General features: G+C 52.4%; 1 protein-coding gene across 1 annotated transcript; it reads right to left on the bottom strand.

Moving 5' to 3' along the window:
• Positions 1 to 13,534: 13,534 nt before the first annotated feature.
• CFAP298 (cilia and flagella associated protein 298) lies at positions 13,535 to 24,878 on the bottom strand. Its single transcript, XM_045785518.2, has 7 exons — positions 24,157 to 24,878; positions 21,667 to 21,834; positions 20,552 to 20,619; positions 16,071 to 16,229; positions 14,956 to 15,087; positions 14,135 to 14,230; positions 13,535 to 13,861 (listed from the first exon to the last, which is right to left on the bottom strand). The coding sequence occupies exons 1-7, from the start codon at positions 24,293 to 24,295 to the stop codon at positions 13,751 to 13,753; spliced, it is 873 nt and encodes a 290-aa protein (XP_045641474.1). The 5' UTR covers positions 24,296 to 24,878; the 3' UTR covers positions 13,535 to 13,750.
• Between the last annotated feature and the right edge of the window lie 1,109 nt (positions 24,879 to 25,987).

Genomic DNA, 25,987 nt, shown 5'->3' on the forward strand with positions numbered 1-25,987 from the left:
CAGGCTGGGTGTGGCACCTGCTTAAGATTCTCTCTCTTCCTCTGCTCCTCTGCCACCCCATAGATGATAGGTAGATAGATAGATAGATAGATAGATAGATAGATAGATAGATAGATAAAAGAGATGTCCTGGTGTTACTCCCATCCTTTCACTCTAATTTCTTTGTCTAGGGTTTGACCACGTGGCCACCCCCACCTGTAATAAATGCTAGGGAATGTGGTGTTTCAGTTAGTAGCCGTGTGTCCAGCTTTGAAATTCAATTAGTGCTCTTTTACTAGGGGAAAAGAAAGAATCACTATTGGAGGCTGGCTTTGTTATAGAAAGAAAGAAGATCAAGGACCCTCAGCCGTGACAGCCGCAGGGAAGGATGGGCACTTCCATGGGGTACAGGAAGGGAATGATGGAGTTCCTTATGTCATCGAGGCACTGTGGAATGGCTACCTGGCCCACCAGTCAGTGGATGGGTTCTGAGCACCTGCCATGAGCCAGGCCTGGCCTTCCGCACCAGATGAGGAGTTTGAACTGAGCTCTGAAGTCAAAGGGGAACCCTAGAGGTGCCTCCAACTCGTGGGATGCAGGCAGAACTGAAGCAGACCGAAATGAAGGCAGCTGCTCAACTTGGAGACCACAAAATACAGTAAGACCCAAATCGCCTTCTTGATCTCCCAAAACAAATGATATTTAGTACAGTTTTCAGTGATCGATGTGCTTTATTTATTACGATTCTTTAAACATTGGCATTTTAATGACAGTAGATCCATAGTGAGCATAATATTTGATTAAAGGAGCCCTTTGAGGGGCGCCTGGGTATCCCAGTTGGTTGAGCGTCTGACTCATAATTTCAGCTCAGATCGTGATCTCAGGGTCGTGAGATCGAGCCCCATGTCGGGCTCTGTGCTGGGTGTGGAGCCTGCTTAAGAGTCTCTCTCTTGCTCTCCCCCTGACCTCAGGCATCTGTTTAGGGAATGTCTTTCGCTGGGACCCCTAGAAGCAGGATCTGAGAAGCCCTCTTACCCCCCGCCCTCTTCCTCTCTTAAAAATAAAAAAGGAGCCCCTTGAGACTTCGACTTCTGGCCGAAGTGGGGAAACAGAGACTGGATTTACCCTCCCCATAGGAAACAATGAAAAAACCCAAAATATATACGAACAACATCTTTAAGACGTTGGACATGAGGCAAAGAGGAACGGTGTCTGCCCCACCCCCTGCCTTGATGCAGCCCAGGGAGGGACAGCCCAGGGGAGCCCAGCGGATAACCTGGTTTGTGATGGAACCCCCACCTCTGACCCCAGTTCGGTCACTTCTGGGGAAGCTACTCCTCTGGAGTATGTGGTTCTCCAGGTCCAAGGACCCCGGGGCCTGGCCGGTACAGGCTTCTGCCCCTCTGATGTCTCTCAGTCCCCCACATATTCTTCTGGAGAGTCGGCGTGGTCTGCACAGTGACAAAATCCTGAGCTGATGTGTAACCGGGCTGTGTTTGTATCCAAGGAAGTGATACATTTCCCACAGCTTTATATAAACTTCCTCTCATTGGAACAGCCCAGAACACATCTGCGCGTTCACAGGCTGTGAGTGCTGCTTTGAGATTCCAAACTTTGCAGCGCCTTTTCCCCTCAGTTCCCCAAATACGGGTTCAGACTGAGGCTGTGCTCTGGGAGGCAGAATGTCTAGTCACTGCACCCCAGGCCCCTGGACCAGTGTGACCAGGATGGGGTGGGGTGTGGGCTCAGGTGCCAATGTGGGGAGCGGCATGCAAGAATTCCCCCCCGGGGGGGGAGTGACAGGTGTGCACCCTGTCCTGAGGGAGAGGCCGAGCCCTTCAGCACTGGGCAGAGGCGGGGGGCGGATCCGAGGCCCATGATCTCGGCAGGACCCCCAGAGCGCCGCTGTTCTCGAACTGCCCGTGCCCACCTATACTTCCGTTTCATCCTCCTGCCTAGAACATAGGCTTTCCGATTATTCAAGGGCAGTGAGGCCATCGGATCAGGAGAGCTTGTGACTCAGTTCCCTGGAGGAGGGGACACCTGGCGCCACACAGGGCCCCTCGGGAAGCACAGGGGCCAGTCAGGAGGAGAGGGAGTGAGGGGAAAGGCAGGCAAGAGCCTTTACTGGGGTTTAGCAGGAAGGTATGGGGGCGAGGCAGGGCAGGCGGGCTGGGGGCTGCTTTGGGGGAACTTGAGCGGGTTCAGCGTGTAGGGCTGTCCCTAGTCGTCTGGCACCTGGCCCTGGGCATGGTTAGGACAGGGGACAAGTGACCTGGAGCATCAGAGCCCAGTAAAGGAGGCAGTTGGGGTGCGGGCTCTGGACTGGTTGGTTTGCCGAGAAAAGGTGGGCTCCCAGGTGAGTTGTTTGCGATCTCTGGAAATCAGCTCATGCTGGCAGGGCCCCTCCCTCCGCGGTGGGCAAGGCCCCGATGTCAAAGCAACAGAAACGCAGGGAGGTACCAAATCTCGATTTTGACCAGGACAGATCTGCACCCAGTGCTCCTTCCTTCAGCTGGCGTTGCAGGCACGCAGTCCTGCGTTTCACACACCTGCTGTTTGTGGACCTCGGGTGTTGGATAAATGGCTGCGTTTTAGGCCATCACCTCCCCTACTTGTTCGTCTTGCTCCAAGCAAGTTATCCCGGCACCCTCAGCAGCCTGGAGGCTGGGTAGGGCAGGGGTGAGGATGTCCCATGTCTATGCTCCCTCTCCTCACCAGCAGAACTGCAATTTCGTTCAAGGTCGTGATATTCCCGGCTGAAATACTGACCCCTCCACCCTCCTTCACGGCTGGTGTGGATGAAGCAATCAGTCCCCGCGAATGAGACGCAAAGGAAAGTCGCTGAGGGAGGTGGTAGGAGGGTCACACATAAGGGGCGCCCACACTGTGGCCTCTTGCCTTTTGCCCCTCCTCCATCCTTCTGCCTGATACACAACTGCGGTCCTTAGAGGCACAACAGCCGTCTTGCAACACGAAGAAGACAGCTGCAGGCCGATGATGGCGGCGATGGCGCAGGAAAGCCAGGAGGAGCCTGGGTGCGCGGTCCCTTGCGCTCTCCCAGTGGACGAGGTTGGCCATGCTGTTACTCCCATTGCACGGAACGGCTAACTGAGGCTCGTCAGGTTCATAAATTACCCAAGATCTTACAGCTCTTAAATGACAGAGCCTGCTGTAGACTGAACTGTGCCCTCCCCAAATTCACACATTGAAGCCCTTACCCTTCTAGTCCCTTCGATTGTGACAGCATTTGGAAATGAGGTCGAACGCGGTCGCTGTTGTGTGCTGTCTCCTCGGCCCATCAATAACCCGTGCTGTGGTTGGACGAGCCCTCGTGGTTTGTATTATGATCGCAAGATGTCCTTCGGCAACAATCATCAGGAAACTTGGAAATAAAGGTTTATTGCTTCCAGGAGCTGGAAGTTACACAGCACACCTGGGGCTACGCAGCAAGGTCTCGGGAGAGAGCGAGTGAGTGAGCGAGGGCACAGGCCTGGGAGTCTGCTTTTAGTGGGGCTGAGGGGAGAGGCAAGGGTTTTGCGGGTTCATTCTCTACTGGCGAATTTGAAATATGAGCAGGAATTTAAAGGGTAGGAAGAGAAAAAAAAAACAACAGGCCCAAATGGTCAGTCACTGAAACCAACCAAGAGTTCTAAAACAAGGAGGCTGGCAGTTGGGGAGCTGGCTCTGGATCTAGACCCGCGGCCCCACTGTGTGTGGGGAGAGCCTCTCGGAAGTAGATGCCTCCGTGATCACAACGGAAATCCGGCATTTGTGTTGCACACAAGAGAAACCCCAGCTGCCGGGGCTTCCTGTCGCCTGACCGTGGGGCTCTACCCCAATATTGGCGTCCTTGTAGAGGAAGAGACGGCAGGATGCGAGAACACAGAGGGAAGGTGGCCGGGGGGCGAGCCCACGAAAGAGGCCTCAGAGGGGGCCAATCTGCCGACACCTGCATCTTGGACTCCCAGCCTCCAGACCCAGGAGCACGTAACAGGTGAAGCCCCTGCGCCTGCGCGATTTCCTTATGGCCGCTGAGCCGGTGACTACAGCACTCGAATCCGCACTCTGGTCGGAACCCACGCTTAGGCGGTTCCCCCACCACCTGGCTTCTTGTGTTTCCTGCCTTCTGTGCCTCAGGCTTCTCTGTACCCCCTGACTCCAGATTGGGGAGGCTGGGGGTGGGGTGCTTGGTGGTGGCAGGGCAGCTGCCCCCTCCCTAGCCCCCCCGGTGGCCCTTGGCTGGGGTGGAAACCACCTTGGGCTTCCCTCAGGGGATCTGTGGGGTTTTGTCTCTTCTTGAACTGCTCATGTGAGGTCGACCCTGCTTCCTTGTCTGAACTTGGCTCCTCCACGTCATCCTCCATACCCGACCTTGCCAAGGAGAGGACCATCCCAGGGGGGTCTCTGGAAGCATATCTAAGAGCCAGAGAAACGTGGCAGGATGTAATCATCTGGATTGTGGGGTTTGTGGTTTACAGCGAGCATCAACAGGGAGTTGAGTTTTGTCAAATGCCTTGTTGGTGTTTGTGGCCATAATCATGTGATTTCTCTCCCAGCTCTGTCAATAGGATATATTGCCTAATATTAAACCACCCTGCACGTCTGGAAATAAATCCCACTTGGTCGTGATATATTATCTTCGACGTGCTCGGGGACTCTCTTTGCTTCTAGTTTTATTAAAGATGTTTGCATCAGTGCTTATGAGTGATAGAGGACTGTCTTCGTCAGTTCCACTAGTCATATTAGCTTCTCAGAAGTAACTCAGAAGCGCTCCTTCTTTTTCTATGCTCTGCGATGATTCCTGCAGCTTTGTGATTCATCGGTCTTTCAAGTTTTCATAGAGTCCCTTGGTGATTTTTTGTGTGTGGGGTTTTAGTTTTCTCTCTTCTATGAAAGTTCTCTGCGTACACATTCTCTCTGGGCTTGGGTTGATTTTGGTACATGCTACTTTCCTAGAAGTGTATCCATCCCATCCAAGTTTTTAGATTTATTTGCCTACACTAGTGCAAAATATTATCTTTTTTTTTTTTTGGTACATTCAAAGCAAACTCAATCAGTCCCCTGTCTCCATGTGCCACTCACAGTGTCATACGAACACAAGCTAAGCACGTGCCCCACAGAGACGTGTCCCTTCGCACGCCCGATGACTCCTGGCCTCGGGCTCTGGCTCAACAGCTCACAGGCTTCAGTCTACAGTTTGAAGGCTGAGTCTTCACCATTGCGGCAAGGGGGGATGCCCAGGACCCAGGGGCGGGAAATGCAAGGAGAAAAGGAGATTTCGTCAGGTCAATGTCCAACAGAACAAATATCCACAGTCAGGCACTGAACTAAAAGCAAGACAGCCACTGGGGACACGGGACCTAGCAGAAGTGACCTGTCGTCTCATTTTTTAAAATTCTTCTGCTTATGTTTCTCTTGCCATTTCTTCCTTTGTGTATTTGTGGGTTTTTTTTTTTTTTTTTTAGTTATGTCAGCGAATAGTTTTCTAGTTTTTTTTTGATTTTTCAAACTCTCAGTTTTGATGTATCAAACACTCTTTTTCAACTCATTACGTTTCTGCTTTGACCTCCATGAATTCCTGCCTTCTGCTTTCTTCTGTTTACGACGTCGGTCCTCTGCTAGCTCTTTATTTAGACATTTAATGGATTGACTTTCACTTTTATGGCTTCTGATATTTAATCCTACACGTTCTCCTAGATCCTGTTGTAGCACGATCACTTAGCTTCTGTTCTTCTTTCATATCATTACTTTCTAGAAACCGTACAACTTGGGAATATCTCTTGTCTCCCAAGGGAGTAGCTTAAGGTATGTGTTAGATTTCCAGGAGGAAGGGCCTTTGGGTGGGTGGGATGTTAGTGCGAATTTCTGGTTTGTTTGCACTATGATCAGAGAACGCTGTTTGTAGTATTTATATTTTGGGGATTTTTTTCTATGTTTTCTTTGTGATTCTTCTATGTGCAAATCTGTTAACTTTTTAAAAAAAGATTTTATTTACCGATTTGAGAGAGAGAGAGAGCACGCGTGAATAGGGGGAGGAACAGAGGGAAAGGGGCAAACAGACTCTCCACTGATGTGGGGTTCGATCCCACAACCCCAAGATCATGACCTGAGCAGAAATCAAGAGTTGGAGGCTTAACCAACTGAGCCACCCAGGCAACCCTGTTAAAACTTTTTTTGACAAAAAAAGTTACAGATGAAGTGAAGTGATGTCTGGGAATTTCTTTAGAAGATTTCAGTAGGGGCCACTAGAAGGACAGATTGCAAAGCACTGTTTAGCAAAGCACTGATAATTTTCAGAGTGGGGTGGTGAGAACTTGGGAGTTCACCATGCGGTTTTTTCTTATCTTTGTGTGTGTGTGTGTGCTTTCCCAATAAATTCCAATTTTCAAGATAAAAAAAATTAACACCCTCTCCCCGGAGGATGGTATTTTTTTTTTTTTAAGTAATCTCTACACCCAACATGGGGCTTGAACTCACGACCCTGAGATCAAAGTTGCATGCTCTACTGACTGAGCCAGCCAGGCACCCATGGAGGATGGTATTTGAATTATTTTTAATTTCCTTGATTACTCCCCCCATTTTCTAATTTGAGCCCATAATATTTTTATTGTTGAAAGCCCCCTTCTAAATGGCCATTTTAAAAAGGAACAAAGAGCAAACCTGATCATTGGGTTCTGATCAAAAACTAGGCTGGGCTGGGGCGCCTGGGTGGCTCAGTCGTTAAGCGTCTGCCTTCGGCTCAGGTCATGATCCCAGGGTCCTGGGATCGAGACCCCCATCGGGCTCCCTGCTCAGCGGGGAGCCTGCTTCTCCCTCTCCCCCTCCCCCTGCTGGTGTTCCCTCTCTTGTTGTGTCTCTCTCTGCCTACTAAATAAATAAAATCTTTAAAACAAACAAACAAAAAACCCAGCCTGGGCTCCCCGGGTGCTGTCTGGTGGAGCTTACTGCTCATCAGGAGGCAGGGCCGGGGTGTCTAACAGGTGACTGGAAGTGGCCTCGGGGAGGGACAGTGCAGAGACGCGTGGTCCATGAGGTGGCCTTAGGAAGACAAGACCAGAATTCAGCCGGAGTGAGGAAAGGTCTAAAGGAACAATTATCGTGCAGCACTTTGGGAGTTTGGGGGTCAAAAGGCGGCTCCAGGACCCCAAACTCTCTCAGGGGGAGGGTGCCCCATCCCCCAGTTGGGAGATACATTCCTGGAGTGGGGGTAGTGCGGGGGGCTACACAGCCAGCTTCACACGCCCCACCAGAAGCTTCCCAGAGACACTTCTCTTTTCCTTTTTCCTTTACCTGCCATGTTTGTACAAAGGTTTGGTAGCTTTTCAATTTGGTAGAATTTCTGTGGCCCTTTTGAGACACCCAGAACCAGATGGAAGCCCCCAAGAACAGGAAGAACGTGCATGCCCCATTTGGAGCTGAGCTGGGTGGCACGGATTATGATGTCGCTTGTCCTTTTAAAAAGTTAGACGATCGCTTAGGGTGTGCTCTGTGCAGGAACAGAACTTCCCGGACTCTGCCAGCGGTTCCTCTCCTGACATGGACTTCTGATCGTGTGACTGCTTCCTCAGTCAAGAAGACTTCGAGAGTGACCTTCCCTGAGGAAGTCTGCAGGCCCCGCATCGGGCTGGGGCAACGGCACACACAGTGGGCCATAAACCAGCGCTCCGTGAGGCCCACAGCGTGACCCCAAATTCCATGCTGCCCCAGAAAGTCCCACGTTCAGCCAGAGCGTGTGGAAGCAGGAGCGTCCCTCACCTGAACCCGGCCCCCAGCAGGCGCGGACTGTGGAACCTTGACACTGACCGTGAGGCCTGAAGTGGGAAGAATTAGCATCCCCATGGCCCGACTCCAGCCCCAGTGCTCCCTTCGTCCATAAGGGTTAAGGCAAAGCAGCGCTCGGATGAGGAGAGGGCACTGTCCCTCCACATGTCCCCATTGACATCGGCCTTGTCTTCTTCGGGAAGTGTCACAAGACTTGCTTCTGGGGGAGAAGGATTAAAACCAGACTAAAACAGTGCCCTCCCTCCAGAGCTCCGGTCCATTCAGGGCGACAGACATATGAACGGACTGCGCTGACGAGTCCCAAGGGGGATGGGAAAGTGTGGCCAAGGGCAGGGACATCCCGGAGTGGAGACCGAAGCCACTTCTCAGCCTCACTTGGGCCGGGGAGGTTAGGGGACAATCCGAAAGCTGTGTTACGTAGCTGCTGTTTCAACTGAGGAAAATACGATAAATTACAAATATTTATAAATATTTAAATTTATCATTAAAAAAAATGTATTTCTACCTGCCTTTGTAACTCTGGTGTGTGAGGCACATTGAATTTTGGCTCCCGAGGGAAAACCGGCAGGCTGGCTGTCAGCCTCACGGACCAGTATGACCTTCTCAGGAGCTGTGGGGGCACCAAGGGCCTGGCCTAAATGTGAGGCTCCCAGGAAGGGGTTTTGGTGACAATAACTTTCCTCTTTCTGTGGAATTCAAGGCAGCCCTCCTTTAAAGAAATGCTCCCTACTTGAAGATTTTTGAAGTAGGCTCCACACCCAGTGTGGGGCTCGAACTCACAACCCCGAGATCAAGCATCACATGCTCTACTGACTGAGCCAGCCAGGAGCTCCCCTTACTTGAAGATTTTACTTTAAAAAAAATACATAAAAGGTACAGTTTTACAAATTATGTACATGTTATCATTCTAATACAAATTATGATTTTTAAATTATATGAAATTAATATACTTTATTTAGTAGTTAAAATTATATTTTAACGATGGCAGTACGTTCTGAGGCATTTTCAGAAATGTAGTTCACTTTGAAAGAAAGAAAAATGCCCGGCACCTTCTCAGTCAGACGGGGGATTCACACACTCTGAAATTCTCTGTTTTTCCCAAACAAGTTGCTTTAAGCCGGGTAGGTTTCCTATCCTTCTCCTCCATCTCAGCTCAGGGCGAATCTTCCGGCGTAGACAGCTTTGGTCAAACTTTCACAGGCCAAATCAGCTTTGCCAATCGTCCATTCGTGACATTTCTTTTTACCTAGGTTTGCCAATTGGGCGGTTCCTCTAGCATAAAGCTATAAAATCCTATATTCAATAACGTAAATCATATTTACTTCCCCAGGCAAAATCAAGAGCTATCCCGCTCAAACACTCTCATCAGTTCAATGTACACTGCCTCTAGAAATGCCCAGGGTTTTCCAGCCTGGACACAGTTGCCAGAAAAGGTGGACATCTGCTCGTGTGAGCGGAGTTCATTTTGTGAAGGTCTGGTAGTTAAACTCAAAGCAGCTCTCCGTGTTTTGGTTTTGCTTTGCATATCAATGCCCTTGATCGTTTTATCTTCCTCTCTTTTATTTTACAATGTAAGTGATTTAGTCATACCACAGCGTTCTGATCGAAAGGAGCTGAGTGCATTCTGTATTTTGCGAATTTATCACTCAAACCCTCAGCTGCTCTGAGCCTCTGGGACCCATTCCAGCACAATGCAAATGGTATAACAAGAAATGAGAACCCACAAGAATAATGCTGCTATTGTGTCTGTCCACTGTGTTTGCGGGGAGTGGGGATGGGGGTGGGGTGGAAGGGGGGGCAGTAAGCAGGCAGGGACGGGGAAGAGGAGGCCCACGGGCATTGGTGACACCATAGTCGTGTCGGCTGTGTCGCTCATACTTGGCTTGGTCTTATTTCCAAAGGATGTTACAGATGAAGGGACAGAACGATGGGCCCCGGTGTGTTCTCACATTCATCAGCCTCATGCTGGTGGTCCCTGGGACACCCGGAGCACGGGGGACCTCTCCATGAGCCGAGGGAAAACAGTAGGATGTGTTAGGGACTGTGGGCTGCTGTGCCAGGAGCACTCAGGGGAGGCGGAAGGGGAAAACAGTGACACAGCTGTGGTTTTGTGGCCACCGAGCAGCATTGCCGCTCAATGCAGCCAACTGTGGGATCAGGGGTTTGGGTGACGAAAGTCGTCTGGGTTTTTTGGTGCTTTTACGTTGTGCATTTCAGGATGATCCTGCCTTGTGGCGGAAACAGGAAGACGGATGAGCCTGTTGTTTTCTTGGTCTGAATGTATAGAATTCCATCTATTCAAAGCAAGGATATAGGCCAGGACTTAGCCCGTGGCAATCTGTTTATCCCCTGGCTTCTGAATCCATCCATGCTGGTGTGACCCGGAATCCTGTGGTCTGACTTTCAGCCAGGACACAACCCCAGACTCCTCCTCTCATCGGTTTGGGGCAGTGGTTTTCAGAGTGGAGTCAAGCTTCTGTTGTGCTGAAAGCATCTCAGGGGTGGGCTTGGGCACCCCTCCCCTTCAGTGGCAGGTGAACCAGAGAAGTCTCAGGACCCGCAGGGCCGCAGGTGTGGGCCTTAGGCATGAAATGATCGCAGGCTGCCCTGTGCCCGCTCTGGAAGGGCACCTCGGCACCTCGGCGAGGCTCACGGCCTGCTGCTCTCCAGCCTGCGGTGGAGTACCTATGTCAGATGTAAGTGGAAGCTTATCTTTAGAGCTAACGCAGACTCTGGGGCAAGCAGGTGGGGTTCTAGACGCTTCGTCTTCAGCAAATGAAACTTTCTGGGCCTTGGTTTCCTTATCTGTGAAACAACAACAGTCCTAGTTTCTTCCTAACATGGCTGTTGTGAGGTATACATGAGAAAATATATGGAAAGCACTTAGCGTGGCCCTCTGGGAACTAGTAGGGGACCAAGGCCGGCTACCACTACTATGACATCTCATACCAAACTTTCCCCAGGAGTCCCACCATCTCTCTCCTTGAATTCGGGCCAGTAGGGCATTCTGCAACACGGAGTGACGACTCCAGGTCTCCTGACGGTCAGAGCAGGCTGGGGGTGGTTTCTGAGGCTTTGCAGAACTCCACGGTGTGCGAGGCCACTGTGCTCCAAGCATGTGGCTCTTCGTTTCAAGCTGGATGGCACATTCTTCACGGGGCAGTTGCCAAGGAACGAGGTAATCCGGTGGCAGAGATACTGCCCAGGGTTTCAGTTTGCTAGTCCAAAGGGTTTTAGGTGGTGTCAAATTTTATTACTGGCATTCCTGTCTCCATGAAATAACCACGTGAGAACACAAGTTACGTGAAAGGACAAAACAACGGGCCCAGACTAGCGCCGCACAGACAATAGGCACTTCGCTTCCTTTGGGTAGTGATCCGAAGATGGGTTTGAAAAAAACAAGAAAGTAGGGGCGCCTGGGTGGCTCAGTCGTTAAGCGTCTGCCTTCGGCCCAGGGCGTGATCCCGGGGTCCTGGGATCGAGCCCCACATCAGGCTCCTCCACTAGGAGCCTGCTTCTTCCTCTCCCACTCCCCCTGCTTGTGTTCCTTCTCTCGCTGGCTGCCTCTCTCTCTGTCGAATAAATAAAAAAAATCTTTAAAAAAAAAAAAAAGAAAAAAAAAGAAAGTAACGGCAAGATCACGATCGTAGGCTGGTCTGCAACCTCCCATCAGCCCAGGTGACTTGCAGGATAAACTGATTCCTGAGCAAGTGTGGGGTGGGGTAGGGGTGGCCCCTTGGCTCCTCCCTCACAAGCGATGTGACCAAGGATGGCTCAGGTGGCTGCCTCAGGTCACATCCAGCCTCCGCAGTGGGTGACGCACAGGGGGCTAACCCACAGCCACGCGGTGGGCACAGAGCGGGCACCAGTGACTGTCAGCCCCCTTTCCTTTTGGGCAGCTGCAAAGGGGCTGCTCTGAGCAGCGAGCCTGGGGGTGTTGAAGCAGAAAGGAGCAGAGAGGACTGTTTTTTACGTGAGTATCCAATACAGAAGTGGAGTGTGATGTAGAAATCCACTGATTTCTTTTTTTCTTAAGATTTTGTCAGAGAGAGCGAGTACAAGCGGGGGTGGGGGGCAGAGGGAGAGGGAGAAGCAGACTCCCCGCTGAGCAGGGAGCCGGATGTGGGACTCGATCTCAGCACCCTGGGATCATGACCTGAGCCGAAGGCATACGCTTCACCGACTGAGCCACCCAGGTGCCCCAGATCTAGCGATTTCTATACCCAAAAGTGAGTGACCCTCTGGCTAATAACTTTGGATTATATGAAGCCATAGGGTAACTATCGTGGCCACTGAAGCATTTCTATCCCATTCAGTCAATAACAATTCCTAATGATACAGAAAGTTCTTAAAAACTGTGACTGCGTGGCTTGGTACCATTTTTTTGCAAGTCTGGCACGGATGTGAGGCACGTAAGCTATACACTGTCAAAGGCAGATTCTCCTCAAAATCATAGGGTCTTATTGCCAACCTCACCGCATCAAGTACAAACACTCTTCATGGGGACATTTAAAATTACAGTCCAAGTCAAAAGGAAAATAGATCCGGATTTGATTTTACAGAATTTGTCAATCAACCAGAAGAGTATGGTGAAACCAAGATGTATGGTGGGCTGCAGCCCGCTTTTGGGAACATCGCTTTGGGAATAGCAGGAACCCCAGAAGCCAGCTGGGGGGCAGCGACCCTAGGTAACTGGAGATGGTGGGAGGGGGAGGAGGGGAGGTAGGGAGGCTGAAGGTTTGGGGAGAAGAACCTGTGTGGAGTGCTCGAGGTCCTTTCTGCTCTTGAGAGGCCAGTCAGGGGAGTCCAGTCCTCCCCTCCAGGCAGGGGGCAGCGTCTTGGCGCATCTTGCTGCTGGAGATGGGCAGAGGGGGACAGTGGCCGGCCCTGCGCCCCGGGAAGCCTGCCCCTCAGCAGGTAGAGCATGCCCACTGGCCACTTGCTGCCAGAGCTCCCTCCCTGTGGCTGCGGGGGCACAGCAGGGCCGGGCAGGGCGAGTCCCCCTCACTTCGCTCTAACTCAGGGCCAGCACACCGCATGTGCTCCAGCTAGGGGCACAGCATTCTACAGACCAAAAGCCACGCAGGCGGGACTTCGAGGCCACTCTGGAGGCCCAGGCAGTCTGGGAGGGGAACTGAGCCTGAGAGCCAGGGTCTGTGGGGATGATGGGAGGGGGTTTCAAACCAAAGCTGTCCTAGAAAACCAGTCAGGATGACGGGTGGCCACTGCGCCCGACGCCATCGTCAGCCTCGGGGGAAGCCTAGCGCCCCGACAGCGGCAGGCCCAGCCCACAAGGGACAACCGTCTGTTACCAGGGCCTGCATTCGTTTGCAGGAATAGCCCAGAAATTACAGAAGAACTGATTCGGTTTCCAGGTTAGACAAGCTTGCTAGCCGGCCGCCACCACGGGTGTAGCCTGTAGGCCGAGAAAGCAAGGCCAGTGAGGCAGCGGCCAGGAGGCAAACTTGACCTGGGAGGCTGGGCGATTACAGACCGATGGAAGGAGGGCGGTGGGTGGCCTCGAGCGGCCTCTAGCGGCCGAGCGTCGCGGTGCACGCAGGACTCGCGGGGAGAAGAGGCCCTTCCATTTCCTCCACGCAGCCTCCACCGCAGCCTCCACCGCAGCCTCCACCGCAGCCTCCACCGCAGCCGTGGCGGTGAGAACAGAAAACAAAGAAATCCGGAAGAAGACAATGTCACTCCATCTCTAATATTCTGTCAGAGAAAAACCTCAGACACTAAACAGTTGTTCTGAAATAAAAATCACTGATTCTTTTGAGGATGTATTTATTAAGTTCTAAAACCTTGAATGATTTTTCTTTTAAACATTCAAACTGAAAGAAAACCCAGGAAAACTAGAACTTCAACATCTTTCACAGAGGGCCGCAGGCGCCCTTACTGTTACTACTACTGATCTTTAAATTCGTATTATTTGCCTAAGGAAAGGCGAGCTGGTATCTCTGGCAGTGTCGTCAGCCGGCGAACTTCATCTTGGCCTCCACTTGATGTCTTTTACTCCGTGGAAATGTCTCTTCAAAGCGGTGTTATCTGCCCACGGAGAATTTAAACAGGAGTCGTCGTCATTTTCTTCCAATCTCTGGAAATAAATATGTTGTGCTGGAAGGCACTTCTGGGAAGTGTTTTGCCACATCAAGAGACACAGAAAAAACCTGTGTCCAAACTCCCGCTCCCCGCCTCCCCGGAAGGATGCAGGTGGGACAGCGGGCAGGGTCCCTGTGGCCCAGGAGAGGCAGGAGCTGCAGCAAGTCCCCCTCCCTGCATCCAGCAGAGCTCGCCGCCCCCCAAACTGCCCGGGGCACTCGGGTGGGGCAAGGGGGTGAATGCGGAAAACCTTCTGTCCACCGGGTACCTTGAGCTCCTCTTGTCTTCTGTGATAATACAGCATCAGCTGTTTCTGCTCCTCGCTGCTGATCACTGGCTCCCGGGCTGGCGCTCCCTGTCCCCTCTGAAGAGACGCAGGCAGAGCAGAATGGATGACAGCCTTCTTCCACGGGCAGTCCAGGAGGTGACACTCAATGTCGCCAACTGCCTTTGCCCATAGCTACTCAGGTGACCCATTCTGACCATCACGGGAAGGCCTGGACTCCAGCAGCCCCTCGCCCGGGGCCCTCACAGGGGCCGGAGACCAGAGGCCGGGCAGTGCCGTCTGTCATGGCCGTTCCCCCGTCAGCCACTGCAGGGCCAGGGCGGAAGGGAGGGAGACCATCACGGAGGGCACTGTTTCCCCGAGATCACAGAGAAAGGACTGTGACAGAACCTGCGACCAGAGCACCTGGCGGAGAAACAGCTCTTCGCTACCTCTGTCCGTAAAGGCTTCTGATATATCGTCCTTGTTTAGAGTATCAGTACCTTGAAAACTTGAAATCAGTGCTCTGGGCTATAGTTTTCATTTCAAGAAACATTTTTAGTTACTTGTAGCCCATTCCTAAAGTTGAAATTAACATGGCATTTCTACCCCCCTCCCCATTAAAACAAACTCCAGACAGTGTCAATCAAGCCATACGTTCGTCCAGTGTTTTCAGGTGCATAAAGAGGATGGCTTTATTTTAAGCCTGGACTACTGGGATTTAAGTATTTGCAACAAGAAGGGTATATCAGATTTATTCTCAATTTTTATCGGTTGGAAAATAATAACAAAAAATCGTGGCATGTTAAAGCAAAACTACTTACTTGCTGAATCTTGACGATAATTTTGGTTTTTTCATTTTTGCCCACATAGTCTGAAAGCTTCTTTGTCCTTCTCAGCTCCTTGGCTGCCCACCACAGTTGGGCCTCTGATTCTTCAATGACACTCAGTCCTGCCTGGGGCCGCGGTTAAGAACCGGCTCTAAGGTTTATCAGGACACTGTCCCCAGTGTGTGATCCCCCGCCCCCGCCCCGCGCACGGAGCCTGGCAGTGCCCATCCCCCCCACCCAGTGTGGGGTAGGCGTTGCTACCTCCACCACTCCATCTCCTCTTCCCCCCATGGGAAGAACCAACCCCTCCACCGAGTTAAAGACCTTGCTCATTTTTTTTTTTAAGAGAGAGAGAGAGAATGAGGGAGAGACAAGCCCAAGCAGGCTCCGCACTGAGCGGAGCCTGACACGAGGCTTGATCTCATGACCCTGAGGATCATGACCTGAGCCAAAATCAAGAGTCAAACACTTAACCACCGGGGCCACCCAGGCGCTCCGCCCTTGCTCGCTTCAGTGCCTTTCCTATTGTTTTCAACTCATGCCCCGACTCAGTTAACTTGGTCTGGGAGGTGGGGAGTATCTGATCTCATCTGGACCCTTCTCTATAGGGTCCTTCTCAGGTGGAATTTCAGGATCCTACCAGGAAAGAACACTGGAGTCCTGCTGGGTTTTAAATACAGGCATCGGGAGGCTCTTTGCTTCTGCATATCCCACCTATTTCAGATGGCTCAGAGCCACAGTACTGCCCAAGAGGATGAGGAATAAATGAGAAAAACAAGGGAAAATGGAACATAAAGGCAGGAAAATAACAGGAAGCAAAAGGTAAAGCTAGAACACAAAATTCCATGCAAAGCGACCAATACATTTTGGGTAGAAACAGGCACAAATTAGGTTCCTGGCCTCCCAGCGGCCAAAGAAAATGGGAATGTTTTCAGTTCCTCCTGATGGGCAGCCTCACAACCTTCCTGCCTGCCCTTCTGTGGGCCCTCACCCAGAAGCGCTACCGCAGGGTCCTCCCCTAAGCTGAGTATGGGGCAAAGCGCTCCAGCCAGAGGTGGAGGCTCAAATCCCACGAGACCCACCTTACAGAATGCCTGAGAGCCGCATACCTGAGTTCCTGACAAATCTTCTTTATTTTCAAATTCCATCCGGATGGGGTCATAGGGCGGCAGCCCCATGGGATACACAATCATCACTGCACCTCGGAGCTGGTCCAAGGCGTCTTTCACCATCTCCATGGTAACGCAGACTCCGGCTTCTGCTTGTTTCTGAAAGGACAAGGCCTGGCATCACTATTTAAGGTAGGGCTAATCCATTCCATACATATTCATCAAGTTCTTGAACAGGCCGCTTGCCAGGTACTGCCAGCAAAACAAAAGGGACTCCGAGAGTGCTCGCTACCAAAGCCACTCCGTCTACACCACGGCCTAGACCACGAGGCAGACTATGAGTGGGGCTGGGAGGACAATGGGCAGCACAGACCGAGGGGATCAGGCCACATCTGGGGGAAAGGTGGCCTTGGGGGGTAAGGGACAGGGTGGAGGCAGGAACAGTGTGCTCCAGGACCAGCAGAAGCAAAGAGCAGTGGGTAAGCGCAGTGGGTCGCTTTGCTGGGGTAGATGGGGGAGCTGGGCTCGCGCTGGAAGGGCCACAGAGGCCAGGGACAGCTCCCCTGGGGAGGAGGGGCAGTGCCAGGAGTCTAACCTTGTAGCAGGAGAGGAACACCCCCCCACCAGGGGGAAGAGCAGGAGGCAGGCTCAGAGGAGCACAGAGGAAGGAGTGACACAGTGAGGAATACATCTGCTTTTTGTCCTGGTACTGGCACAGAGCTTTGAAATCCCCAGGAATTTCCTGAGTGGTAGGACTGTCTGTTGTTATTCATAATGAGCCCCTTTGGATCGCATCAGAGTTTATGCTAACGAGGTGACCCACGTGGGACCTCGTGTCAAGGGAGAGGCTGGCCACTCCAGGGAGACCAAGCTGGAATTAGAGGGTTGGAACTTCCAGACCTAACCCCCATCATCGCCCCAGGGGGAGGCAGGGGGCTGGAGAGGGGTTAAATCATGTGGCCAATAAGCTCACTCCCGCCCACGTACTGAAAGCCCGATAAAAATGCTGGGTAGTGAAGCTCAGTGGAGCTTCCTGGTTGGACACGCTGACATTCGGAGGTGGGGGCCTGGAATCCCAGGAGGAGAGCGCATGGCACTCTGTGAGCTGCCCCCACCCCAGGCTCCACCTGGCGGTTTCTGGGTTGTATCCTTTATAACAAAACTATAATAGTAAGCACAGCACTTGCACTGTGTTCTACGAGTTGTTCTAGGAAACTGATGAACCTGGAGGGGGGTCGTGGGAACCTCCAAATTTAGAGCCAGGACAGAAGAAGCGTGGGTGGCCTGGTGTTTGAAGTAAGGGGAGGGGGTCCTTGCCCGGGCCTTGTCCTTTCACTTGCAGGGTCTGCGCCAATCCCAAGTAGTTGGTGTCAAACTTGAACTCAGCCTACCCTGTTGAAGTCTGAAAGGCCTGACATAAAGCAGTGGCTGAGGCCATGGAAGGAGGAGTGGGGTTGGAGAGGCATCGTCGGACAGATGGTACAGGACCCAAGCTGAGGCTCGGGGGTGGCAGCAGGGAGGGCTGCAGCCTGTGTAATCGAGGCACCGGGGGCTCAGCTGACACAAAGTCTACAAGAAGTGCTTCTTCTTGGGTCCGGAGCACAGGGAGAGGAGCAAGGAATCCGTGAGCTCTCGGGTCCAGGGAAGCTGGGACTGAAGTCCCGGCTGGCAGGCTTTCGGGTAAACCATCTAGGAACCAGGCGGAAACTCAGGTGCAAAGGCAGGTGTCAGGCCAGGAGGCAGATCTGAGTTACCTGCAGAGGTAAGTGTGCATCTGGCAGCAGAGGGAAACCACGGGCAGAAGAGCAGAAGGGAGAAAGCACTCTGATAAACAGCAAATGTGAGAGCAAGAGCAAGGGTGCTCAGGGAGCTGGGAGGGAACGGGAAGGCAGAAGGAGCCCCCATGGGCTCCAAGGCCAGAGTCAGACAGGAAAAGCCTCAGATCAGTGGATGAGGGGGTCACCGGTGGCCCCAAGACGGCGGTCACTGTTTGGGGAACGAAACAGAGACGGGGTCCTGAGAAAGCTGGGCAGATCGGAGCCGTGCACACACAGAGCACCGCAGCTTCGGGAAGCTTACTGGGAGGGAAAGGCGGGCGGCAGGGTGCAGTGAGGGTGAAGCTGTGAAGCACTGATTTCCGGGGAAGGAGAGAGGCCTGAGTGCATTAACAGGGTAGATGCAGCCCATGGGAGGGGAGAGACTGGGCATTACCCCCGTCTTGGGTTTCCAGAAGAGGGGCCCAGACGAGCTGCAGTGGGAGCAGCAGCAGAAACGGGAGACAGCCGGTGGGGGGGTGAGACATGTGGGTCATTCCAAGTCTCCAGGGAGAGAACAGGGCTCCTGCCACACAGCCCTGACCTCTCTGCCAAGCAGCGAGTGAAGCTGCCCACAGGGAGGGAGAGGGGGCAGGACACAGGCCATTCGGAGCCTCAGAGCCCAGGGCCTGTTGCCCCCGGAGAGCTGGCTGGGGCCCAGCTGGGCAAGGAGGTGGGTTAGAGAAGTGGGGTTAGAGGGGCCCCGTGGCAGGGCAGGATGGAAGGTCCTGCGCTAAGGGGGGCACATCAGGGCTCACATCTGAGCTGGGGCTGTTCTGGGTAACAGCGTTATAATGTGGCCGAGTGGTAGATGAGTAAGACGGAAAGAGAAAATCCTTGCTTCTGAGAAAATGCAGGCGTCCTGTGGCGTGGACACCCAGGTCCCAGAGAGGGGTGAGGACAGGCGGGATCTGTGGCCTGAGGGAGGAAGGCAGACCGTCTACTCGACGCCCAGAGTGAAACTCTCGAAAGCTAGGTTGTCATCTGTGAAGTGGAGGAGATATTCCTACCTCACCTACTCCGGGGGGCTCATGAGATTGTTTCCTGACGCAAATCCCCACAAAACATATCAGGTTTTCCCATGAGAGACGTATGCTGAAGGAACGGGGAGCTGAGCTCTCAGATGCGGGCTCACATGAAGGAAGGCTTCTGCTGGGAGGGTGTCACCGCGCCACCAGTAGTAATTGGTGGGTGCCAGAGTCATTTTCTGTAAAAGCTCCTCCAAAGGCCAGGGGCAGTGAACCCTGGCCAGGGAACATGGCCGGGTGACAGAGCAACTTTGGTGTGGCCTCGGGACAACAGACACCCCAATGATCTCTCGCTCTCAGCAGAGGGGTGTCCCAGGGAAAGGGGCTGCGGAGACACAGTCGTCTCATTCCCTAGGAGCCACCTCGTCCGGACGTTCCACCATCTTTCACTCTCCCTGTAAGCAACCTCCTACCACGGGACTCGAACCTTCTCCTGCTTGCCCCATAGTGTTCCGACCCACAATGCCAACTGCCCCCACAGGGCAGGGTCTGGTGACAGGACAGTGACCCGCACTGCATGTCTGGGGGCGGCGTGGAACAGGCCCTGGGCGGGAAGTCGGGCCTGCCGCTCGGGGGCTCTGCAGCTTGGGCCAATCATGGCAGGAGAGGACGGGGACCCCGGCCAACCGCTCTGTAAACCAGGAGAGAGTTACATAAACATACCCACAGGCAAAGGGAAGAGGGGGACAAGCAAGCAGAACACAGTGTGGGGAGTGAAGGGTGCAGAGCCGTGCCCAGGCTACTGTTTTCCTAACTCATCCTGACTGCTGCTAGTCTGACTAGGTGTTAATAGTTAGTATTATTATTAGCAAAACTTAAAAAAAAATGCTCTGGGGTCAAATGCATTTTGCCAACACTGGACTAAACCAAAACCTTCCTTGTAGGACTTCACAGAGCCTTTGCTGTATTAACAGGCACGGAAGGGCAGTCTTTCCTGAAGGACTTAAAAAGGATTAGTTAAGAGCCTGCAGAATTTGGGACACAGTGGTTTAGAAGTAGCAGTTTTGCCCAGGGAATCGGGAGAAGCAGAACCAACCTCCCCAGCCCGCCCACCCCTGCACAAAGAGCTATCAACTGTGAAGGCCTTGGGGGGGGGGAGGGGGGGGAACAACCACCAGTGGCAACACATCAATAAAGCAACTGACTGAAAACCCAACTCTTCAAACAGCCTTAAATCCGTTTTCTCCAGATTCACGGTAGCTGCCGGTGGTAGGACTTAGGTTTCTCTGTCTATGAAATAGTTTTTGTATTATCACGACGATCACAAAAAAGTAACTCGTATCAGCACATACTAGGTCAATCAAATACCCACGGAGCTAATCGAGGGCCACAATGTTTACGTGTCACTTTGCTAAGCTCCTCCAACATGGCCCAGGTGCCGGCTCCCAGTCGCACCACACACAGTGTGACCTGCGGTCCGGCGCGAGCGGCACTCACACAGGCCGGACACAGTCTCCGTCTGACCCGCGCAAACTGGGAGGACGCGGTCTCCCTTACGGAAAGGAAAAGCAAGGGGCCGCCCCAAGCATGCTGCTCTCCTTGACTCTGGAAAGCTAAACAAAAAAGAAAAGGCCGGGAAGCCAGACATGGAGCTTGTATTTCAAAGGACAGGCTTTAGGGCATCGTTTCAAAAGCTAACCTTTGATATTATTGCCTTGGCCTCTTCTATAGTCTTCTTTAAAACTTGCTTCAGTTTTTCACTTGGAGCTATGAAAATAAAACAGGGAAGAGGGAGAGACACGGCCACGTTTAAAACTCTTCTTCAATGTCCTAACCCCCCTCCTGGCTGAGTCGGCAGATGAGAGAAGGACCCGCGTGGAACTCAGGCGAGGGACACGGGAGAGCTGACTGTGAGAAGTCAGGTAAGACTCTCTCAAAGCTTAACTTCTTCCTGAAGAAAAGTATGGCTTAGACACTGAAAATGCTAGAAACATAAAGCTGTGTCAGAACAGCAGTGGCTAATTTAAGACAATACCAGTTTAAAGATGAATCACGAACCATTAACTGGTTCTTATGACATACTATTATTTTTCTCATTGATGCAGTTCCTTCTAAAAAGCAAAGAACCTCTCCAAATTGACAATGAGTCTATGTATGAAAAGATGTGGAAGACAGCCAGCCATTTTCCAGGCTAAAACTCAATGGAAATACTACTAAAAATTCCTATTACCTTCAAAAATATTTTTTAAGTCTGTGAAGTCCTTGTAAGGACACTTTTATATTTCTTTTGCTCTTAACAGTGTTTTAGGGGTACAGAAGATACTTAGGTGTTTGTTCAGTGATCAATTACGAGTCTTTTAAATGGAGCTTTTTCTGCAGGTTAAAAGGGATAAGCTATCAGAATGCATTACCATCTTTTCTTCTTGAAATCCCACCTGATCAAGCATACGCTAAAGGGGGACCACTCAGAATGCTCTGACATGTACTGGGGGCACAAAGAGGCATGCCCTCCATTCAAGTGGCGACCTGTGGGCCGACATTAATCTCCTTCTTTCTCACGGAATCTCGACATAAACCCCAGCACCTGCACACCATAACAGAACAGAACCTTCAATGCATTTGCAAAGAAGACAGACGCTTCCTCTACCCACCCAGTTCATTCTGGATTTGCACTGCACCCCAGGGAGTTAGTAACACAGTGCGGCATCGCACTGGTTCGCACAGAAAACTGAGGGCACTGTTTTCACGCAAGGGGCCTCTTGCGTACGTGCTGCTGTACCCAGGCGTGCACACAGAAGACGCAGGCTGGATTACCTTGCCCGTTCCTTCGGCCAATGTCATCCTTTTTAAATACTGAGCCCCCACTGGGTACACACTTTTCACCCCATTCGTCCCTCAATTTCAGTTCTTCAATCTGGTCATCAGTCAGTCCTTGCATATTAGGAGGGAGAAATACGCCATGTTCTGCTAATTCTTCCATTTCTTAAAAATAAGAGAAAGTTAGACAATATGCATCATGACCATCATCGCAACACTTTCTACCTCACTGAAACGTAAGCTCCCTAGAGCTCAGGGGTCTTGCCCATCGGCTTCCTGTTTTATTTACCAAACACTTAGATGCCCTTGGTTTGTGCCGGGTCTGTCCTTGACCTTTGACAAATGGTCCCGGACATGTCCTACGTTAACAGCAGCACCGAGAATTTAGGAACTCACCGGGGTCCCAGGCAGCAGTGCTGTGATCCTTGCTCTGATCCTGTGCTGTGGTGTACTTCCTGGCCCTCAGGAAGCACAAATTAAAATTCACTGACATTCTGAATACATATCCACAAAGGGCGTTACAATTTCCAAGCGTGTTCACGCAGATGATTTAGGTTCACCTTGTGAGGTAGGTGAGAGGATCAACATCCTCGTCTTCCCTAACTTACAGCTCTATCATCTGAGTCTTGCTCAGCCTTGCTACTTTGAATACCTACTTTATAAATAATTTGGATAAATCTGATCAGTGGGGAGGACTTAAGGTAGTTCACGCCCTTCCAAAGTGGCAGAGATGGGACAAGACTTTGGTTTTCTAGTGTCCTGTTCACTATTCAAAAGCATGGCTTTGTATTTTTCCTGTCCCACATATATTTACTCCAAAACGAATCCACATTTTAAACATGCAAAATTGTTTGCCCTTCCTTCCTTCCTCTGGAAGAGCATACAGGTCTAGGTCTTCCCACAGCACTGTAGGAAGACACCAGGTGGCCCGCAATGATAAAATACTACAAAACAAATGGCGTAACTTCATGGGGTCTTTATTGTCTCTCCCCCCACCAGACTCTAAGTATGTGGGGGAAGGGGCTGGTCTCAGTCATCCCTGTCTCTGGCAGGCATAGCACTGGGGCCTGCCTGAATCACAGTTCAACCGGGGCTACAGAACACATGAATAGTCACTAACATGACTATTAACATTTGGCACCACGTTTTCAATGGATAATTTTATAGAAAAAGAAATTGGAGGCCCCTTTCTCCCAGTGCTTTAATTTAAAAAAAAAAAAAAAAGTAATACTGACCCTGTTTTGGAATCAGTAAATTTTACTAAGAAGCTGTATGTCTGCCTCATAAAAGTAGAAACCATAACCCTTAAGGAGTTGTCCATGGCACAAAAATCACATATTATAGTTATAGAAACACTCAATAACATTCTAGACCACATCTGGAGTATCCTCATGTCAACTACTGTGCTGTCTAATGTGTTAGCTACTAGCCACACTTGACTCTTTATATTAAAATGAAATACAATTAGGGGCACCTCTGCGGGTCGGTTGGTTGGGCATCTGCCTTCAGCTCAGGTCATGATCCCAGAGGCATGGGATGGAGCCCTCCCCCCCCCATCGGGCTCTCTGCTCAGCTGGGAGTCTGCTCCTCCCTTTCTCTTCCCCTCTACCCCTCCCCCTGCTCATGCTTTCTCTCTCTCTCAAATAAATAAAATCTTTAAAAAATACAAGTAAAAACGCAGTTCCTGGGTAGTGTTCAACTAGTGGGTGCCTTACTGGACACACAAATAGGGAACACCTCCCTCCCTGCGGAAAGTCGATGGACAGCGCTGCTCTAGATCGTTGACATAAGTGACCAAATGCTGTAATACGAGAAAAAGGCTTGTATTTCCTGGAGAAGGGCAAGGAACAAGAAGACACTCTGCGGGTCCTCCCACCCTCGGGGCACCGTTCTAAGTCAGGTGCTCCCCCCTAGAAGTGAATTCACCTTTTTTTTTTTTTTCTTTAATCCACGCCTAGCATGGAGCCCAGTGCGTGGCTTGAACTCACAACCCTCATATCAAGACCTGGGCTGAGATCGAGTGGGACTATTAACCAACGCAGACACCCAGGCGCCCCTGAATTCACCTTCTGAAAAGGGCCAGGGGCCGTCCCACCTCTCCCACCTGCGCAATGCCACTACACCTGTTCTGCGGCCCAGTGTTGCGGCGCCCACGGATTATTCCCTCTCCTGGGCTGTTTCACACCCGGTCCCGCAGCGCTGCGGCCGGCCCTTGGCCTCGCCCACCCGCCAGGTGCCGGCGTCTCCACGCGCTCCGCTGGCTCTTCGGAGGAACCCCAGTGTCCCCTTCCAAGCCCGCCAGCCGCAAGTCTTTGCAAATCTTAGAAAACCTGACCTTCCTCCCCCCTCCTCCCCGCCCAGCCGGCCCGAGAAAGTCTTGCGGCTCCTGCCCCACTTCCCCATCCCGGATGACCCGTTCCCACTCCTCTCCAGGGCCCGCCCCGGCTCGGACTCCATGGTCCCAGCCGTAGACTCGCCGAGCCGCACCTGAGCAGACGCGCTGCACCTTGAGCCGCGCGTTGTAGACCCGAGCCACCTGCACCGTGAGCTCCTCCAGCTCCGTGCTCCCCGGCGCCTGCAGCAGGAACTGGCTCTCGTCGCCCCGTTTCACGTGCAGCAGAACCATGGCGGCCCCGGAGACTCCGCCAAGGCGGCGAGGAGGCCCAGGAGGCGCGGCCCGCCGTAAGCCGAGGGCGAGCGGTGACCACGGACTAACCGCTGCTTAGAGTCGGAACTCCGCGCTCCGGCGCAAGAGATGCAGGGACGGGGGAGGCGGGCAATCGGCCCGGAAGTGGCTGTTGCCAGGAGCAACAAAGAAACACAGAGGCCACCAGCTCCACTCAGATGCCTAAGGTGGTTAAGCCACAGCGCGGGAGGCTCGGCAATGCGCTCCCGGAAGCAGGCGCTGCCGGGCAACTATCCACACGGTCCAAGAGGGCCGCTGTCCACGCCGGCAGCCCGCTCCCGGAAGTGCCTGTTGTCTGGGCGACCGCCCAACACAGCCCAAGCCGCCGGAGGGGAGCACGGGACGCCCCGTCGACTCGCCTGGGCCCGAGGTTTCCCCCAGAGAGATTGGGGGGGGGAGGGGAGAAGGCTGTTAGGTCGGGATTGGGCGGCGCGGTGGGCACCTCCGGGTCCCGAGCCCCGCAGCAGGTCCCCCACCGCCTCTCCGAGTGTCAGTGGCGTTTTCGCCGCCAGCACTCACCAGTTCCGGAAGTGCTTCCCGCTGTTTCCGGTCTGGAGAAGTTCGGGGAGTGCGCGCGGGTTGCTGGGTATTGGCGCCGAGGGGCCAGAGAAAGTGCCAGCAGTGCTCTTTGCCCGCTGATTCGGAAGCGGGTGCTGCCAGAGCGACCGTTCCCAAACTATGCAGCCCCCCCCCATTGTATTTTTTTTTTTTTTTAGGTTTTTTAAAAAAATTTATTTGACAGAGAGAGACAGCCAGCGAGAGAGGGAACACAAGCAGGGGGAGTGGGAGAGGAAGAAGCAGGCTCGCAGCAGAGGAGCCCGATGTGGGGCTCGATCCCTGTATGCTGGGATCACGCCCTGAGCCGAAGGCAGAAGCTCAACTGCACCACCCAGGCGCCCCCCCCCCCATTCTTATTGAACAGGCGCTGTTTCTTCCAGGCGGTGACACCGCGGCATGGCCAGGGTCACTGCTGTCATGGAGCTTATATTCCAGTGGAAGTGACAAAGAGAAAAAATACGGGGACAAGGCAAATTCAAATAGAAATCTAAAGAAAACCAAGTAGGGCGATTGGCTTTTTAGACTGGATGGCCAAGGAGTGCCTTGCGGGGAGGATGACATTTGCACCGAGCCCTTGATAACAAGGTGCCGCCACCCTGATTATCTCCTTCGGCCATTGCCGAATACAAATTGATTTGAACGTTGCAAGCACCCGCTGCTTTGTATTCCTGAAACTGGCTCTCGCGGTGGAAACTTCATCCCTGGTGTTGGGCGGCAGAGCGGATAGTGTGTAACTGCGGGCCAGAAAATGCCCAAAGCCAATCCAGGGCCTCATATGAAGATGGTTAGACTGATCCTGGACAGACGGTATGGAGCCCAGGGAGCAGATGTGTTTCGTCTCTAGTCTTGGGGCAGGAAGCACCCAGACCCTGGAACGTGCAGTACTGGTCAGAATGGCAAATGTCTCTCTCCCCAGAGGGGGATAGGGGCCTCCTGTGTTCTCTGAACTCCTTACTGCTGGCCATAAGGTCATCCCCCTGTTTATCCTGAATACGATTCTGTATTCATTGAGCCAACTACTGCTTAAAACTTCGTTGACGGTGTCTATTGCCTTTTAGGCAGTGAGAACCATTT

The sequence above is a fragment of the Ursus americanus genome, chromosome 4 (assembly GCF_024610735.1).
Source record: "Ursus americanus isolate L20-20 chromosome 4, mUrsAme1.1.p, whole genome shotgun sequence".
In the NCBI taxonomy this organism is placed as follows: Eukaryota; Metazoa; Chordata; class Mammalia; order Carnivora; family Ursidae; genus Ursus; species Ursus americanus.

What these genes read in the sequence shown, in the direction of transcription:
- CFAP298 (XM_045785518.2), bottom strand. Translation starts at nt 24,295, where the DNA reads ATGGTTCTGCTGCACGTGAAACGGGGCGACGAGAGCCAGTTCCTGCTG. An exon ending in GGTGCAGCGCGTCTGCTCAG is followed by an intron (nt 21,835 to 24,156) that starts GTGCGGCTCGGC and finishes CTTATTTTTAAG; the next exon opens with AAATGGAAGAATTAGCAGAA. An exon ending in CCAAGGCAATAATATCAAAG is followed by an intron (nt 16,230 to 20,551) that starts GTTAGCTTTTGA and finishes TTGTCCTTTCAG; the next exon opens with AAACAAGCAGAAGCCGGAGT.